The following is a 19,799-nucleotide window of genomic DNA, read 5'->3' as shown; positions in this document are numbered from 1 at the left end:
ACCTTGACTTGAGACCCTGGCTCAGTGGCAGGAACCCCTGCTTGGCATGCAGAAGGTCCCAGGTTCAATCCCTGGCATCTCCAGTGAAAAGGACCAGGTAGCAAGTGATGGGAAAGACCTTGACCTGAGACCCTGGCCCAGTGGCAGGAGCCCCTGCTTGGCATGCAGAAGGTCCCAGGTTCAATCCCCGGCATCTCCAGTTCAAAGGACCAGGCAGCAGGTGATGGGAAAGACCTCTACCCTGACACCCTGGAGAGCTGCTGATAGAGTAGACAATTTTAACAAACCAAGGACGTGACTCAAGGCTTCCTTTAGGAGGGGTTGTCGCTCAGTGTTAGAGCCTCTGCTTGGCATGCAGAAGGTCCCAGGTTCAATCCCCGGCATCTCCAGTTCAAAGGACCAGGCAGCAGGTGATGGGAAAGACCTCTACCCTGACACCCTGGAGAGCTGCTGATAGAGTAGACAATTTTAACAAACCAAGGACGTGACTCAAGGCTTCCTTTAGGAGGGGTTGTCGCTCAGTGTTAGAGCCTCTGCTTGGCATGCAGAAGGTCCCAGGTTCAATCCCTGGCATCTCCAGTTAAAGGGACCAGGTAGGAGACGATGTGGAAGGTCTTTTCCTGAGGCCTGGGAGATCTGCTGCCAGTCTGAGGAGACGATACTGAACTTCATGGACCCAGGGTCTGATTCAGTAGAAGGCAGCTTACAATCCATCCATCCATCCATCAATCATGGCTTACAATCAGTAGAAGGCTACGAACTGGGTGTTAGGACAATAGGGCCGTGGTCAGAAAAACTTAAGGTGGAAGTCCAAGGAGCTTGGGAGTTTCTCAAAAGTGAAATACACTTTTTGTCAACACAATCGCTGACAATTTTCTTGAGAAGGAAAATGGGGAGGAACCTAAAGAAACCAGTAAACAAAGAAATGAGTAATTTAAGAAAAATAACAGAGCCAGAAATAACAGAATCAGTGGCCGAATTCTTGGCCATGGTGATACCAAAGGACAATCAGCTTAGCAAGAGTAATAAAAAAAAATACTCATTTCGGAAATGGAAGGAGGACCTTATAGCCAAGGAGAAATATAAACACATAACCAAGGCTTGTAGGGAAAAGCTGAAGCTCAGTAGGAGCTAAGGCTAGCAAGAAGTGTTAAAAACAACAAGAAAGGGTTGTAAGAAAAAGAAAGGGCCACGGTAGGACATTGCGGGGACCAGACAGTGAAATTTTAAGAGGCGATGAAGAGAGGCCTGAATTGCTCAATTCCTACTTCTCCTCAGTCTTCTCTCATGAGGGGAATTGAGCTCAACGTGGCGAAACCATTTCACATGATGAGGGATGGGAGCTGAGGCCTAGGATCACTGTGGGGGCAGTCCATAAACACCTAGTTTCTTTAAATGAAACCACATCTTCTGGGCGAGATGAATTGCCTCCAAGGGCACTAAAAGAACTTGCAGATTGAATTTCCAAGCCTCTGTCCATTATTTTTGACAATTCTTGGAGAACAGGTGACGTGCCAGAAGGCTGGAGGTGGGCAAATTTTGTCCCCATCTCCAAAAGGGGGGAAAAGGAGGATCCGGGTAATTATCGACCCATCAGCTTGACATCTGTAGCTGGCAAAATGTTAGAACAAATTGTCAGTCGGTCCTTGAGCAGCTAGAGCAGATGGCTGTAATTCCTAAGAGACAGAAATGCTGATTTTATGAACTTAGGCAGATTGTGAGGAAAGGATGTGCCAGTGCTTATCTCTTGTGGCCCTTCCTTGCTGTGTGGCAGGTGAATTTCATCCAGGCCAGGCTGGATTCTGGAGATTTTTGGGCATGAAATTGGGGTCACCGTGGGTGGGCAGGTAGTTGTGAGTGCCCTGCGTAGTGCAGGGGTTTGAACTTGATGACCCTGTAGTTCCCTTCCCACTCTATAATTCTCTGATTCTGTGAATCCAACAGCACGTGCCCCCATGGCTACAGACAGATTTGCGTCTTGCTTTTCTTAAACTACTGACCCCCTTGAAAAATCTAGAGTTTCTCATCCACCCCGTTTTCAAGCTAGGCCTCCTAGCCCCACGTGCGGGTGGGTTGTGGCTTCTCCTGTCCTGCTGGCAGCTCAGCGTGTGGCATTTGGAGTCCCCTGATGGGCCAAATGTGGGGGCCGGGATGCATCAATCCTGGCCTTTCACAAAAAAACAATGGAGATCTCTCCTCTGCTCTCCTGGGGCGAGCCTAAGATCGCCTGCAGGCGACCAAGCAGGAACGAGTCCTTGGGTCCTTTTTGGATTTTAAAAAAGGTCGTTTTTCTGCTCGGTCACCTGCAAGCAATGGGGAGACCAGCTGGGCCAGCGCCTTGGGCCGGCCGGCCTCTGCCAACCTTTCCTCTGCCCCTCAGACTGTTGGCAGCTGGCTTGCCCGGGCGAGGGGGTGCGATAAGATGGGCCCGCCGAAATGCGACGGCTTTGCTTTTCCGCCTGGCTGCTTCGCACGACAGGCTCACTGGCAGGGGAGCTAAATATAGACTCGGCGCTTCGGCTTGGAAGAAAAGGAACATATTTTGCTCATGAATTTTTGAAAAAGGCTAGGGAGGGGGGGGGGGGTTGTCAGTGAGAGAGAGAGAGAGAGGAGGGTAGGGAAGCCATGCAGGAGCAAGGTGGCTTCCTTTCCGACCTGGCTTGGAAGCTAGGCAGGGTGGGCCTTCTTCAGTGTTTGAATGGGAGACCCCCCGAGGACGTCCCAGGTCACCAAATCGAGGCAAGCAATGGCAAGCCACCTCCGAACCTCTCTTGTTCCGAAAACTCTGCCGGGTGATTCTTCTGGTCGCATTCGATTTCATCAAACTATGGAGGCTACGCAGGGTGGAGCCTGGCTAGCCCTTGGGAAGACCTGAGTTCAAATCCATTTATATTCAGCAGGATCCAAAACAGAAAAAAAAGAAAGCAAGTGCCAAATCAGCCCTGATTGGCCAGGGCTAGTTCCATATTGTCCAGTTGTGGAGGCTAGGCAGAGGTGGGCTTGGTTAGCCCTTGAATGGGGGACCTCCCAAGGAAATCCAGGGTGCCTATGGGAGGCCAACTCTGTCCATCTCTCTCCTGGAAAGCCATAAGATGGCTGCCACTTTATGGCGTTTTCCTCACAAGCACTATCTCACAGGGGGAGGGGGAGAATGATGGGGGAAGGACCCGTGGACAACTCAACTTCTGTCCTCAAGACTTTGACAGCTATCTAGGCCGCGTTTGCCTTTGCCGGGCCACTGAGCTCACCCACGAGCCCTTCCTTGTCACACAGCCCGGGGTGCGAACGTCGGCCGAGGAGCAAGTAGCTGAATGTCAGAGTTCCCCTGAGATGCTTGAGACACGAGGGCTACAGTCACAACGGCCTCGTGAGCTGGGACCCAACGTCCACGACGTGCGTGCTCTCACACCGACGAAATAACGCCGTTTCGATCTGCTCTGGTGACCGCTGGCAAGCAGCTTTGGCCGTTCCGTGAATTCCAGTTATGGAGTGCATCGAATGTGGTTTTAAACCGCGTCATCGAGGGGCCGTGAAGAAGAAGAAGAAGAAGAAGAAGAGTTGGTTCTTATATGCCGCTTTTCCCTACCCGAAGGAGGCTCAAAGCGGCTTACAAATGCCTCCCTGAGGGAGGGGAGGCTGAGAGAGCCCTGATATCACTGCTCAGTCAGAACAGTTTTATCAGCACCGTGGCGAGCCCAAGGTCACCCAGCTGGCTGCCTCTGGGGGAGTGCAGAATTGAACCCGGCATGCCAGATTAGAAGTCTGCACTCCTAACCACTTCACCAAACTGGCCCCCAGCGTGTTGCCCCCGTTCCCAAAACAGGTCGGCTTGATGCCCCCTGGGAGACGACCGTGAAAGCCGCGCCTCCTTTTCCAGCGGTAGACTGCTGTTTTGCATGGAGGTTCCATTGGGGCGGCGTTGGAGTGGCAGTTAAGGGCCCGGTCCGAAACTCCACGGGGGTAATGGAAGCTTGGTGAACTTGGGCTCGTCACACACTCTACCTCACAAGGTTGTTGTGAGGAGAATTATCTATTTTTATTTATTATCGTTTAATTTCTTGACTGCCGCTTTCAGTCCCGCCGGTTTGCTGCGGTTTCCAACACTAAAATTATGCAAGCCGCTTGGAGTCCCTGTCGGGGCAGAGGTGGGAGAGAAATAAGGCCGATAAATAAATGCACAGCTCTTTCCTGGCTGGTACAGAGGACATCTTCCCGCCTTTTTTCTTCCGCTCCAGGGAAGGGGAGCCAGTTTGGTGTAGTGGTTAGGAGTGCGGACTTCTAATCTGGCATGCCGGGTTTGATTCTGCGCTCCCCCACATGCAGCCAGCTGGGTGACCTTGGGCTCACCACGGCACTGAGAAAACTGCTCTGACCGAGCAGGAACATCAGGGCTCTCTCAGCCTCACCCACCCCACAGGGTGTCTGTTGTGGGGAGAGGAAAGGGAAGGCGACAGTAAGCCACTTTGAGCCTCCTTCGGGTAGGGAAAAGCAGCATATAAGAACCAACTCTTCTTCTTCTTCTTCTTCTTCTTCTTCTTCTTCTTCTTCTTCTTCTTCTTCTTCTTCAGTAATCTCAGGACTCTCTCAGCCTCACCCACCTCACAGGGTGTCTGTTGTGGGGAGAGGAAAGGGAAGGCAACTGTAAGCCGCTCTGAGCCACCTTTGGGTAGGGAAAAGCGGCATATAAGATCCAACTCTTCTTCTTCTTCTTCTTCTTCTTCTTCTTCTTCTTCTTCTTCAAAGAGCTTTTCTTTGGGCCGATGCCGATGCCCGTAATTGAAGTACACAGAGCGTCTTAAATCAGCTCTCTCGGATACGGCAAATGGGGTTCTGCCATTACCAACCGCCTCTTCCTCCTTTCACCTTGTCCATCTCCCTTGGACATCTTGCCCGTGAAAGATCTCTCTGAAACATTCCCACCCGCTGTCAACTCACGGATGAATAGCTGGCCCTAAGAAAGATACAGCAACTTCCACGGCTGCTGGTCTTCACGTTTGCCTAAATGGCCCCTCCTGACTGCCGCCATGTTGGTTTTCTCTACCACTAATGCAGTGGATACTGCTGCTCAAGCTGAGGTTGCCAGCCTCCAGGCCATGCCTGGAGATCTGCTGGGATTACACGTGTTCTCCAGGTGACATAGATCAGCTCCCCTGGAGAAAATGGCTGCTTTGGAAGGTGAGCGCTCCACCATTGGCCCCCAAACACTCTTCTCCCTAGGCTTTGCCCCCCCATGTGGGGCTTACCACCCTCCAGGTGGGGCCTGGAGATCTCCTGGAATTACAAGTCTCCGGACTACAGAAACCAGGCTGTAGTCTGCATGGGGTTTTTTACCCATTCCCAGATCAACTATATCCTTGCAGTCTACACTGAATTCATTTTCCATTTTGATTTTGGGTGCTTTAAATTTTCCCTCTGCAACATGCGTAATTGAGTGACCCTACCTTTGCCCCGCGATATCCAGAAGTGGATATAAACATTTGAAAAAACCGCCATCAGGAAGTGTGCAGATTTCTGCTTTTTGCGAATTAACTTCCTTCTTCGTGCCTCGTAGCAAAGCAGTCTTCCCTGATTGGCCGGGGCGTCAGTTCAAAGACTTCCTGGTTCCCGGTTGCAAGGCTTCCCTTAAAGTGACTGCGCTCCAGAAGCCCTAGAATTCTCTCAGCAAAGATTTGCCTCTTGGATTTATTCCCTCTCCTCTGCTGTCTCCAAACCTCCCCCTCCCCCAATCAAGAAAAGAAAGAGATTCCTGCTGCACTTGGCTTTCCTCCCCGCTCTGAGCTTCCCCGATCAAGTGCAGAACACTTTCCTTTTCAATTGGGTGGGGGGTAGAGGAGATTTTTGGGAGATCCCAGGAAAGGCAGGGTTTGGGGAGGAGAGGAAGCTCAGAGGTCTAATGCCATAAAGTCCCCCTTCCAAAGGTGCCACTTTCTCCAGGGGAACTAACCTCTGCAGCTGGGAGCTGAGTTGTAATTCTGCAAGAACATCAGCCTGAAGGCCGACCAGCCGAATCCAGGGACTTCTTGGTGGTGACGCCGAACATGTGGAAAAACCAGCCCGATGAGGTGTGAAAAGTACCTTCTCTGGCATCCTTTCGCCAAGCTCTGTAGGGAATTATGGTTGCCATCATTGTTGTCGAGGTTCTTTTTCAGCACAGGGGAGGTTCCTGTCTGGGGAGAGAGGTGCTGGGTTGTTTTGAGGTTCTTGGGCAGCTTGGTGCAGTGGTCAGAGAGTTACCAGAGGACAGTGCTTCAAAGAAACAATCGACTAGGATACGAACCACAAACACCACCAAACGGGCGGAATACTCTTTTCCCAGTCTGATTTCACATCAAAATCACAAGATGTCATAGTCCCATAGTATACGGCACTGTTCAGACCACACCTGGAGTACTGTGTGCAGTTCTGGAGGCCTCACTTCAAGAAGGACGTCGATAAAATTGAAAGGGTACAGAGGAGAGCGACGAGGATGATCTGGGGCCAAGGGACCAAGCCCTATGAAGATAGGTTGAGGGACTTGGGAATGTTCAGCCTGGAGAAAAGGAGGTGGAGAGGGGACATGATAGCCCTCTTTACGTATTTGAAAGGTTGTCACTTGGAGGAGGGCAGGATGCTGTTTCTGTTGGCTGCAGAGGAAAGGACACGCAGTAATGGGTTTAAACTTCAAGTACAACGATATAGGCTAGATATCAGGAAAAGGTTTTTCACAGTCAGAGTAGTTCAGCAGTGGGATAGGCTGCCTAAGGAGGTGGTGAGCTCCCCCTCACTGGCAGTCTTCAAGCAAAGGTTGGATACACACTTTTCTTGGATGCTTTAGGATGCTCTGGGCTGATCCTGCATTGAGCAGGGGGTTGGACTAGATGGCCTCTATGGACCCTTCCAACTCTATGATTCTATGATTTCTCCCGATTCGTTTTGTCTTTTCCACATTTAAAATCGGGGTCATTGTGGGTGGGCCGGTAGTTGTGAGTTTCCTGCATTCTGCGGAGGGTTGGACTAGATGACCCTGGGGGGTCCCTTCCAACTCTATGATTCTAACTTACGGGAAGTTTTCCTACTATTTTCAAACCCCAGACAGGTATTACAGAATGGCAGATCATGGTGTCTAAAAGTAATTCTATGATTGTATGAAAATCCAGATTTTTTTTCTTCCCCTGATTGGGTCACCTTCCCTTTCCCCCAAAAAATCACAATTTTAATGCATTGTTCTTAGCTACCATAATCAGTTCTGGTTTTCCAGTTACCGAAGCAACCCTTTCAAATGATATATAAGACATTGACTCTTCCCCCAACCGTTCTACCGCTGTTCGGGGAAAGGTGGGGGGGAAAACAATGACGAGAGATATTCTTTTTTGGAATCTCGGTTTGCAGTTCTTGGAAGGACGCCCGTGGAACTCAGAAGGGATTACTTCTGAGTAAATGGGCACTGGATCGATGCTATTTAGTGTCAGAGGCGCTATTTTTATTGCAAGGGAAAAGCTGCACACCTGGGCATGTTCTGTTTATTCACCTGGCCCTCCCTCCGGGTAAAGGTGTGTGTGGGGGGGGAATTGGGCTGTTATTTATTTATTGATGTCGTCCTCGAGTCTCTTGTGAAATTTCTTGCCAATGGTTCTTTGCGCCCCTGTGTCTTACAACGGCATCACCAACGAGATATATTTAGCCTTTTTCCGTTCGAGCTGCCGACAGAAGACGTTAAGGCCTTTGTTCGGTGGAGAAAAGAGTTTTTGGGGCGGGGAGCCGAAGAGAGCGTTAACAAACAGACACTCCGCACATGTTGGATAATGTGCTCTTGGTGTGTCTTAGGAGCACATTTCCCTGTTTCCCACAGGAGAATGCAGTTGCAAAAGCACATGGAAAGTGGATTATCCAACGTGCCCAGAATGATTTCACGGTGACCAATGAGGGATCGTTTTAAGGATCCGGAACGCCGTTCTTGTCCGGACAGCTCTGAGCCAGGGTTGGCCAAACAGTGGCTCTCCAGATGTCCATGGACTACAATTCCCACGTGCCCCTGCCGTTAGTTTGGCCACCTCTGCTCTAAAACAACAGGATCACACAGGGTTGCCAGCTTTGGAGTTTGGGGGGTGGAGCTTGGGAAGGACTACTCTTGTAAACTAAACATGAGCAGGCAGTGTGATGCAGCGGTAAAAAAGGCGAATGCCATTTTGGGCTGTATCAACAGGGGCATCACATCAAAATCCCAAGATGTCATAGTCCCATTGTATACGGCACTGGTCAGACCACACCTGGAGTACTGTGTGCAGTTCTGGAGGCCTCACTTCAAGAAGGACGTCGATAAAATTGAAAGGGTACAGAGGAGAGCGACGAAGATGATCTGGGGCCAAGGGACCAAGCCCTATGAAGATAGGTTGAGGGACTTGGGAATGTTCAGCCTGGAGAAAAGGAGGTGGAGAGGGGACATGATAGCCCTCTTTAAGTATTTGAAAGGTTGTCACTTGGAGGAGGGCAGGATGCTGTTTCTGTTGGCTGCAGAGGAAAGGACATGCAGTAATGGGTTTAAACTACAACAATATAGGCTAGATATCAGGAAAAAGTTTTTCACAGTCAGCGTAGTTCAGCAGTGGAATAGGCTGCCTGAGGAGGTGGTGAGCTCCCCCTCACTGGCAGTCTTCAAGCAACGGTTGGATACACACTTTTCTTGGATGCTTTAGGATGCTTAGGGCTGATCCTACGTTGAGCAGGAGGTTGGACTAGACGGCCTGCATGGCCCCTTCCAACTCTATGATTCTATGATTCTATGAAAAGCAGCCATTTTTCTCCAGGTGATGGCACATTACCAGGAGACCAACTGTACTTCCGCCTGGAAGTTGGCAAGTAGGATCCTTGCACAGAGCATGCTGGAGAGGGGTGCAAATTAGACAGTGGATGGAAGGTCTTATACCAAACGTTTGTTAACATTTAATGAATGTCGAATTGCTACCCCAGTTTGGAACTGTTGGGTATAAGAGAGTAGAGGAGAGAGAAATAGAAAGCAAATCATTCGGAGGCTTAGAGGGGGCAGCTGACCAGACGTTCTTCACAGTGTGGACAAGGGGAGGAGGAATGGCCATGCTTTCGGGGGCCCTGTTGGAAGTTAGATATATTGTACCAATCCCTACCGGTGAAGGGAACTCCAGACTCTCTGTTTTGTTCATGTTCTTTGCCCGCTGCGTGTTCTCTCTCCGGTGGTCATTTTTGTGTGCGGATTCCAGTCCTTAGGAATTCGAACCTGGGCACGGAAACGGCTGATTCGGTTGACCCTCCTCGCAGGGTGGGGGTCGGGTTGCCCCAATCCAGGTTGGGAAGATCCTGGAGATTTGGGGATGAAGCCTGGGGAGGACAAGGGCATCCGTAGGGCACAATGACTCAGAGCCCACCCCCCCACTGAAACAACTTGCTGCCTGTAGTCTAGAGTAGAGCTGTAATTCGGGGGGATCTCCAGGTCCCACCTGGAGGCCAGCATCCCTAGGGTAGAAACGTCCGAGAGTCGGAGCTCCTTTGGCCCAATGTGAGTGCGCGTGGGGGGGGGTGTGTGGAGAAATTGGGCAGTGTCTCTACGGTGATCCTGGATTCAAATCTACCTAGTCTTCCAAAACATGGCTTCCCTCTGACCCTCTTGTGTGGCCAGGGGCATCTCTTTCCGTACACTGCCTGGACCCCAGACTCACACGCCCCCCCCCCTCCCCAGAAAAAGCCAAAATGGCCACAGTGCTCCCACGGATTTAACCCCCTCGCTGCCTCTTCTCTTCCAGGATGCGCCTTCTTGACCTACTGCGCCCGGGAGTCGGCCCTGAAGGCTCAAAGTGCTCTTCATGAGCAGAAAACACTGCCAGGGGTAAGTGCCACGCCACTCTTCTCTCCCTCGGTTTCCCGCTCTTCTCTCCTTTGGTTTCTGACCTCTTCGCTTTGCCTAGGGTCGCCGGTTTCTCAGGGGGATGCTTCCGGAGTGACGACGGAATCACCCTCTCTTGGCCTAGCCTACACGACAGGGTTGTCGTGAGGAGAACAGAAAGGAGCTGAGAAATTATATCAACCCCCTTGGGTGTCTGTTAAGGAGGCAGGTGGGGTCTGGATGAATTCAGCCAAAGATTAATTAAGTAAAAAAAAAAAAAAGATCCAAAGTCCAGGAGTACCTTCAAGAGCCGTATGGAAGGGTGGTATAAAAATCCAAATAAATAAAAGACTAACAAAATCTGTGGCAGGAGAGGAGCTTTCATGAGTCACGGCTAGGATACAGCAAGGATGCGAGTCCATCTTCCCTTCTACCTTGGAGAGTGGAGCGATTTCAGATGCCTGATGACATCAGGCAGGATGGGATGAGGTGTGATCTGCTGAGGGGCCCTCGGCCTGGGGAAATCAGTGTTGGCCGTGAGACAGGAAACCTAGATCTCGATTCGGTCCAGGAGGACGTATTTCCCAGTGCTGCACTCCTGCTCCCCTTCTGCATTTCACACCTATTCCAATCGCGCCTGCTATTGACTTTCGCCTGGGATTGTATAATTCGACCTCGGAAATCGCTGTCCAAGATATAAGGACAGATGGGTCAGATGGTGAGTGGGAGGGCAGGAAGAGATGTGCCAGTGTTTGTCTCTTGTGGCCCTTCCTTGCATTCCCGGGAAATTGCTAATTGCTACTGCAGGGTGGTCAGTGAATTCCAGGCTGGATTCTGGAGATTTTCGGTGTGGGGGGGATCATTTGGGCATGAAATTGGGGTCACTGTGGGTAGGCAGGTAGTTGTGGATATCCTGCATTGTGCAGGGGGCTGAACAAGGGGGTGGGGATGAACTAGATGACCTCGGAGGTCCCTTCCAACTCTTGTTCTGGTTTTGTTTGTTGTATGATTCCCGTGTCCTTGGATGGCTTTCGTGGCATTTTATTGGGGTATTAGCATGGGCAAATTGTAACCCGCCACGAGTCTTGGGAGTGGCGGAAAATAAATTTAAATAATAATAATATGATTCTATAAAAGCGTTTTACAAGTAGGAGCCTCCTTACAATCAGCTGCAGACGGTCCCGATCCAAAGAAGTGTGCATGCACACGAAACCGTCTGCCCAGAATTCAAACTTCTCGGTCTTCAGGGGCTCAAAATTTGCACGCAAATGAAAGCTTCTACTCAGTTCTAGGAGGATCTGGATGAGCTGGATCGTGGCCGGAGAAGGGCAGTTAGGATGGCTGGAGGGTTGGAGTCCAGGCCTCCTGTGGAGAAGTCTAGAGAGTCGTGTCTGTGCAGTTTCGAGACAAGGAGGGCAAGGGCTTATACCAGGGGTAGTCAAACTGTGGCCCTCCAGATGTCCATGGACTACAATTCCCAGAAGCCCCTGCCAGCGAATGCTGGCAGGGGCTCCTGGGAATTGTAGTCCATGGACATCTGGAGGGCCGCAGTTTGACTACCCCTGGCTTATACGATAGCTCTCAGCCTTTCTCAACCAGAGGTTTGTAAAAAATCTGGGGCTTCCAGCTTGGTGTAGTGCTTAGGAGTGAAAACTTCTAATCTGGCGAGCCAGGTTTGATTCCCCGCTCCCCCACATGCAGCCAGCTGGGTGACTTTGGGCTCGCCACAGCACTGAGAAAGCTGTTCTGACCGAGCAGGAATATCAGGGCTCTCTCAGCCTCACCCATCTCTCAGGGTGTCTGTTATGGGGAGAGGAAAAGGAAGGCTACTGTAAGCCGCTTTGAGCCTCCTTCGGGTAGAGAAAAGCAGCATATAAGAACCAACTCTTCTTCTTCAGTAATCTCAGGGCTCTCTCAGCCTCCCCTCCCTCACAGGGTGTCTGTTGTGGGGAGAGGAAAGGGAAGGCGAATGGAAGCCCCTTTGAGCCTCCTTCGGGTAGAGAAAAGCGGCATATAAGAACCAACTCTTCTTCTTCTTCTTCAGTAATCTCAGGGCTCTCTCAGCCTCTCCTCCCTCACAGGGTGTCTGTTGTGGGGAGAGGAAAGGGAAGGCGACTGTAAGCCCCTTTGAGACTCCTTCGGGTAGAGAAAAGCAGCATCTAAGAACCAACTCTTCTTCTTCTTCAGTAATCTCAGGGCTCTCTCAGCCTCACCCACCTCACAGGGTGTCTGTTGTGGGGAGAAGAAGGGAAGGCGACTGGAAGCCGCTTTGAGCCTCCTTTGGGTAGAGAACAGCAGCATCTAAGAACCAACTCTTCTTCTTCTTCAGTAATCTCAGGGCTCCCTCAACCTCCCCTCCCTCGCAGGGTGTCTGTTGTGGGGAGAGGAAAGGGAAGGTGACTGTAAGCCGCTTTGAGCCTCCTTCGGGTAGAGAAAAGCGGCATATAAGAACCAACTCTTCTTCTTCTTCTTCAGTAATCTCAGGGCTCTCTCAGCCTCTCCTCCCTCACAGGGTGTCTGTTGTGGGGAGAGGAAAGGGAAAGCGACTGGAAGCCGCTTAGAGACTCCTTCGGGGAGAGTAAAGCAGCATCTAAGAACCAACTCTTCTTCTTCTTCTTCTTCTATGATCACATACAGTCATGTTGACCCTCCCACTGCTCCCAAAAAGACCAATGGTGGGCCTGGAGGGGAGGGGCCCCAGGTGGGCGTGTCCACAGCTTTGCTTCCCAACCATATTCTGCAGGATCGTGCCAATTCCGGAGCGTCTCAAAGCTTGAATAATGTTTCAGGGCCTTCTCCATCGTTAAAAAGTTGAGAAAAGCTGAGAAAAGTAGACCTGTTGCAGAGGGCTGTTTGTCGGTGGAATATGCTGCCAGGGAGGGCGGCAGAGTCTCCTTTGCTGGAAGTTTTTAGGAGGAGATTGGATGAGCCCCTGCCAGGAGGGTGTGATTTTTTTAAGTCCCTGAGAAGGTGGGGGGCCGAAGTGGGTGCCCCTTGATGGCCTCTTCCAGCTTGGTGGCCTCTGATTAAACTTTGTTGGGCTTAAAGGTGCCGTTGGACTCAGAATTTATCCAAGTAAACTTGGGAAACCTGTTTTGTGCAGTGCAGCCTTGTTGCTTAAAACCATAGAGTCATAGATTTCGAAGGGGCCCCAGGGTCATCTAGTCCAACCCCCCGCACAATGCAGCAACTCCCGACGACCTGCCTGCCCGTTTGTCCTCCTTGGCGTAGAAAAGCTCTCTTGAGTTCGCCACAGTTTGCGGAAAGCCGGACTGTTCCGTCTGCAGACTTGCTGAGCTCTACAGCAGGGGTAGTCAACCTGTGGTCCTCCAGATGTCCATGGACTACAATTCCCATGAGCCCCTGCCAGCAAACGCTGGCAGGGGCTCATGGGAATTGTAGTCCATGGACATCCGGAGGGCCACAGGTTGACTACCCCTGCTCTACAGGATCACAGCTTGCAATGAAATTGACCAACGGGCAGCCAGATCCCAAGCCTACAAGGCAGGATCGTAGCTTACAATGCAACTGACCAATGCACAGGTAGATCCTGACTGCGGGATCCAGTCAGTTTGAACCGACCAATAGCACACTCTGCAGGAAGATACGTTGGTGGCTTGTGTATATGAGCTGGGAGTTTTTGGGGAGAGGGGGCATTGTTGGTCCAGTTTAGTTCTGCCACTGCCATGCTGAGAACCTAATCAAGAGCTCAGTTCTCTTCCGTACCCTCCTCTGAACCCACATATTTAACGCAGACAGTGTGTGTGGGGGGGTGACCACAAAGGAGAACGCCCACGCACAGAGCACTGTCAATTTTGCCCATCGGCCGGTTGGTCCCTGCAGGTGCTGGCGGAGTTTAAATATGCAAAGTATCCGGGTACCAATCCGCTTTAAGAATCAAACAGTTTCATTAAGAAGGGAAGCACCATTGTGAATGAGGGAGGAGAGAGATAGTCCTAACAGTCTAACTGACTAATCAAGTCAGCGCTTAAGACGGGGCTTTGGGGTCCCACCGCTTGGGCATGGAAAAGGGGCACTCTTTTGTTTTGAAAACCGTGAGTCCACTTGGCTGTGAAAATCGGAGTAGATATGCTGGGGCAGGTAGGGGGTCAGGGTCGGTTTAACACTCAGTGGCCTTTCTTTTCTATGGGGGAAAATCCTTTTTGCCCGTTAGAATTACAGAGATGAGTTCCCTTGGAAAACACGGCTACTTGGGAAGGTGCACTCTGAGGCTGAAATCCCTCCTCCCTAAGCCCTCCCCCCCCCCTCAGGCTCCCCCCCTCCCCGAAAAAAAATCTCCAGATAAAACGGAATAACCCATGATTGCCACCCTGAACTCCATGGAGGAAAATCGAGGGAGAAACAGGATCAAAGGGAAACAAAATAAGCTTGAGCAGCATTGGGTGAGGCCAGGTGGGAAACGGTCTTTGTCTCTCTCCTCCGTGTCTCTCAGGGAGAGGCGGGGAGGAAAAGCAAGAAGGAAGGGGAAAAAAACCCAATTAATGTGCCTGCTCTTATCTTGCTCAGGCCTCTGGGTTTGATGCTTCCTCGCAGGGAAAATATCTCGCTCCACCTATGACGTGAGTGCCTATTAGTCCAATTTTACACTTATGGAACCAAGGCTTAAAAGGCAGCCCGCCATGTGCCAAGAGGCCACTTAAAGCTGTTCTGTACACATCGCAAAAGGAAGTAAGAGCGTTCCGGGCTGTGGTGCTTCAGGCTGTAGGCGGGTTGTCAGTCTGTTACTTTTTTCTTTTTTTGTATGGTGCAGTTCTGACTTTTTTTTTAAAAAAAAGTCCTTGCAAGCAGAAATCTAGCCCCTCAGGGACTATAATCCGGAGCCACATCTCCCCTGAGGGGCTAGTTTCAGACCTGCGGGGGGAGGCTTTTGAAAGGGCATTTCAAAATGCGACCCAAGCCTGCCTCCCGTGGGAAATGGCGTGGTCCATAGAATCATAGAGCTGGAAGTTTTGTGGTATGGGCTAGGCTGGGAATCGCCGTTTTTTAGATGGGTTTTATTGTATTAGGGGGTTTAATGGGATTTTACTGATTGTGACCCGCCACGAGCCTCACGGGAGTGGCGGGATATAAATCCAATGAATAAATAAATAATAAATAAAATAAATAAGGGACTTCCAGGGAAGGGGCCTCCAGAAACCTATCAGCTCCTTCCATGTAATCTGTGGCTTGTTTTAGGAAGCAGACCCCGGGTTCAGTCACTGATTCGCCACTACTGGGCACCCCAGCCCGTACTGCTAGGGGTAGACACAGCTCCAAACAATATCCGCACCTCCCGTGAGCCCCAGTTAGAAGAAGAAGGGTTGTTTTTTAAACCCCGCTTTTCATTGCCTGATCTCAAAGTGGCATACAATCGCCTTCTCTCCTTCTCCCCACAACAGGCACCCTGTGAGGTAGGTGGGGTTGAGAGAGCTCTGAGAGAACTGTCCTGTGAGAACAGCGCCATCAGGACAGTGTAGCCCAAGGTTCCCCAGCTGGCTGCAAGTGGAGGAGCGGGGAATCACTTGCCAGATTAGGAGCCGCCGCTCTTAACCACTATATCCCTCTGGCTAGGATTTAGTCTGGTTGTCTGGTTGCCTGAAATGCTTCTCTGACCATGTACAGAGTGTAGTGCTTCTTTTCACACACAGGACTAGAGGACGCCTGTTTCCCTAGCCAACTTGGTGTAGTGGTTAGGAGCGCCAAGTTCTAATCTGGCAAGCTGGATTTGATTCCCCGCTTCCCCACATGCAGCCAGCTGTGTGACCTTTGGCTAGTTACAGCCCTGATAACGTTGTTCTGACCGAGCAGTAATATCGGGGCTTTCTCAGCCTCACCTCCCTCACAGGGTGTCTGTTGTGGGGAGAGGAAAGGGAAGGCGATTGCAAGCCGCTTTGAGACTCCTTCCAGTAGAGAAAAGCAACATATAAGAGCCAACTTTTCTCTTTCCATAAAACTAACCATGTCTGCTTACCCCAGTCAACTGGTAACCACTTTGTCATCCTTACCATGGGCTTTGTGTCCCCCTATGGAACGGGCTAAATCCTAATCCATGATTCCTCGATATATTTGTGAAACAGACTGGGGGGTGGAACGTGTCCCGGCTGTCCAAGTTGGAATAGGACCAATCAGGGTGCATCTAGCTTTTCCCTGATTGGCCCTGCCCCTGCAGCTCCCACCCTCCCTCCCTAGACTCTAGCCTCTTTGCCTGGACCCAGCAGCAGGTAAGGAGAGAGGGCCCTGGGCAAAGGGTCATGGTGGAGGGCCTGCTAACAAGAGCCCCCAAGCCTTGCCATCTCCCTGCACAAAAGGGCGCCATTCTCCTTTCCCTCCTCCCTCCCCTTCCACTTTCTCTCCTCTCCCCAGACATATAACCGCAGAATCTACAGAGAGGAGCAGGGGGGGTTGAGGGCTGTGTTTCCCTGCTGCCTCCCTCGTGGGTGTAGGAGCAGATGTTCTCTCTGTGCCTGCGATTGGGGAGTTCCCGCTTTGTTCGGAGGGCGGGCTTGCTTGCTCCCCCCCCCCACCGCCACCTGCCTTTGCTTTCTGTTGCACTTTCTTTGCTCTGTGGCTCATTATTATTGCTAATTGTCGCAGTCAGATATTTGACTGGTGGGTGCCGTCCTGCCAGGGAGATCTAGCCAGGCTCTTGGAGAATGGCAGAGGTGTTTTTGCAGGATCCATGCTGCCTCCTGGAGCGGAACTGGTTTGCTCAAGGCCCGAAATGTCCAGGTGCTTCTTGAGGCACCCTAGATCAAGATGGGTGGCCGTGCCAGTCTGTTTGTAGCGGCAGAAAAGAGCTGGAGTCCAGGGGCAACTTGAAGACCAACCAAATGTTTAGTCGGGGAGGAGCTTTCATGAGTCTCTGCCCACCAAGACGGGGGTGGCTGTGTCAGTCCATCTGCAGCCATCGAAAAGAGCTATAGTTCGGCAGTACCTTAAGGACTAACCCCATTGGAGATCCCAATTTGTGTGGCATGGCTCACTTCTTGAGACCCCCAAATAGCTGAAGACACCTGATACAGTCAGAGGAGTTCAGCAGTGGAATAGGCTGCCTAAGGAGGTGGTGAGCTCCCCCTCACTGGCCGTCTTCAAGCAAAGGCTGGATACACACTTTTCTTGGATGCTTTAGGATGCTTAGGGCTGATCCTGCCTTGAGCAGGGGGTTGGACTAGATGGCCTCTATGGCCCCTTCCAACTCTATGATTCTGTGATTCTATACTTGTAAAACTTAGTCATGACTCATGAATGCTCATCCCGTCACAAATTGTTTTAGTCAAATTCTTCTCCCGGAGGCATTCTAACTCTATTCATAATTCCTGGTATTTGGGGATCTTCTCCTGTTCTTTCTTTCCTGCTATTTCCTGGGATTGCAGTGTCAATGATCCAAATCCTATTTCCCATTTTATCTACAATGGTGGGGGCATGGGGGGGCGATGCTCCAGATGTTTATAAGTGTGTTCTCGGAAATCCCAAAAAAACGTTGTTTCCTTCTTCTCTGTGGTCTTGCCTAGTTTGTCCTCCTATTACTCCCTGGTGGGTGGTAAGTCAAGCTTCTTGCAAAGATCTCACGGCTCCATACCTGCAACCCTGTTATGACGTTCTTAAAACGATTGGGAGCAGTTTTGCTGCAGGCACTATTAATTTATTTATTGTACCTCGTGTAGCCTGGAGATCCGAGGGCTTCTAGCAGCCAGGCAAAGGATGGTGGGAGTTGGCTTGCCATTGCTTGTGTCACGACCCCTGGTGTTCCTCGGAGGAACTGCCACCCAAATCTTAAGAGGTCTCCCATCCAAATAGTAGGCAAGGACTGAGCTCTCCAGGTTGAGGAAGCTGAGCTTCGGAATCTTGGCTTCCATGCTGTTTGTTTTAAGTGCGTGTTCTTGTGTCGCTCGAATGTGTCCTTTGGGTTATTATTATTAATATGATCATCATTATTGCTATTATTATTAAGCAAGGCTGTCATTGCAGTCGACAGAAATCTTTTGCCACGCCCCCAAGAAGCTGCTGATTTTAATTTGTTTTGTTTTGTTTCAAAGCAGACCTTTTCTTTTACTATTGGAAAATAGGAAAGCAAAAATCTGGAGCCGTTCATGCCAGCTCCTCAGAGGCTTGCCAACTCCTGGTCGGGAAATTCCTGGAGACTCGGGGACAGAGCCAGGGGAGGGTAGATTTGGGGGAGCGGTATAGTGCTGTAAAGTTCACCCTCGGAGTAGCCATTTTCTACAGCAGAAGAGATCTCTTGTCTGGGGATCTCCAGGCCCCAGCTGGAGGTTGGCAATTGTGCGAACGAGTCAAGCAACTATCTGATTTTGGCTGTTTACTCAGCTCTTCTTCAGAGGCCTTTCTCTGCACAGCTTTGCCCAAGGATGTGGGGCAGGGACAGGCCACTGGCAGGGCCTCGTTGGTGGTGGGAGCCCCATTTCTGGAATGTTAGGTTGCCAACCTCCAGGTGGGGAATGGAGAGCCGCCAGAATTGTAAGCTAAACATGAGCAGGCAGTGTGATGCAGCGGTAAAAAAGGCGAATGCCATTTTGGGCTGTATCAACAGGGACATCACATCAAAATCACAAGATGTCATAGTCCCATTGTATACGGCACTGGTCAGACCACACCTGGAGTACTGTGTGCAGTTCTGGAGGCCTCACTTCAAGAAGGACGTCGATAAAATTGAAAGGGTACAGAGGAGAGCGACGAGGATGATCTGGGGCCAAGGGACCAAGCCCTATGAAGATAGGTTGAGGGACTTGGGAATGTTCAGCCTGGAGAAAAGGAGGCTGAGAGGGGACATGATAGCCCTCTTTAAGTATTTGAAAGGTTGTCACTTGGAGGAGGGCAGGATGCTGTTCCCATTGGCTGCAGAGGAAAGGACATGCAGTAATGGGTTTAAACTACAACGATATAGGCTAGATATCAGGGGGAAAAAATTCACAGTCAGAGTCGTTCAGCAGTGGAATAGGCTGCCTAAGGAGGTGGTGAGCTCCCCCTCACTGGAAGTCTTCAAGCAAAGGTTGGATACACACTTTTCTTGGATGCTTTAGGATGCTTAGGGCTGATCCTGCGTTGAGCAGGGGGTTGGACTAGATGGCCTCTATGGTCCCTTCCAACTCTATGGTTCTATGATTCTAATTACAACCTATCCCCAGACTACTGAGATGAGTTCCCCTGGAGAAAATGGTTGGACTCTGTGACGCATCATGCTACACCCCTGCAACTTCCAGGAATTCCCCACCCTGAAGTTGGCATCTGGACACCTTTCCCCGGGACGCCCAACCAGCACCTTCACAGGTGGCACCCAGGAAACACAGGAGGAGCATCAAGTGTGTGAGAGTGTGTCATGCTTTACGCTGAGGTTTTTTGGTTCTTGCTTTTGGATAACAAAAGCTGTGCTTCTCTTCTACTACCATTCTGCCATGTGATCTTTCCCATCTGCTGTTCCGAAACGCCTGTCCTTAGCTGAACTGCTTTATGATCTGTAGAGAAAAAATTTGTAATGCGAACAGCTAACGTTGACGAACGCGGGGGTGTAGCAGAAGCACGGCCCCTGGGAGCGTGCAGAGCGCTCCACGGTGACTCATTCCACCCCGTCCGCTTTGGTATTGTCTGATTCTCCGCAGAGCGAGGAGTGGCATGCAGAGTTTCCCTCCTTCCACATCTAAGCCTCCCAACGTCCCTGCGAGGATGATTACGCTGAGAGCATAACGCTCATGAGCACATGTGAAGCCGTGTTATGCCGAATCAGAGCCGTGTTGTTGTGGTTAAAAGCAGGCAGCTCCTAATCTGGTGAGCTGGGCTTGATGCCCCACTCCTCCACATGCAGCCAGCTGGGCGACCTTGGGCTAGTCCCAGCCCTGATAGTGCTGCTCTGACTAAGGAGTCCTTTCGGAGCTCTCTTAGCCCCCCCTCCCTCACTGAGTGTCTGTTGCAGGGAGAGGAAAGGAAGGAGATTGTAAGCCACTTCGAGACTACT

The 19,799-nt window shown here is 50.9% G+C and overlaps 1 protein-coding gene across 4 annotated transcripts in view; it reads left to right on the top strand.

The window, feature by feature from the left end:
• The window catches only part of CELF3 (CUGBP Elav-like family member 3), a 109,175-nt gene that overhangs the window by 14,705 nt on the left and 74,671 nt on the right, over window positions 1–19,799 (top strand). For all 4 annotated transcript variants that reach the window (XR_013228169.1, XM_077320526.1, XM_077320540.1 and 1 more), the window contains one exon: window positions 9,753–9,835. Coding sequence is in view for 3 of the 4 variants with exons in the window: in XM_077320526.1 (XP_077176641.1) it covers window positions 9,753–9,835 (83 nt within the window). In the remaining variant the exon portion in view is untranslated. The remainder of the gene's footprint in view (window positions 1–9,752; window positions 9,836–19,799) is intronic.

The sequence above is a fragment of the Paroedura picta genome, chromosome 1 (assembly GCF_049243985.1).
Source record: "Paroedura picta isolate Pp20150507F chromosome 1, Ppicta_v3.0, whole genome shotgun sequence".
NCBI lineage: Eukaryota > Metazoa > Chordata > Lepidosauria > Squamata > Gekkonidae > Paroedura > Paroedura picta.
The sequence above is the reverse complement of the archived record's forward strand: the minus strand, read 5'-3'. Positions and strand labels throughout refer to the sequence as shown.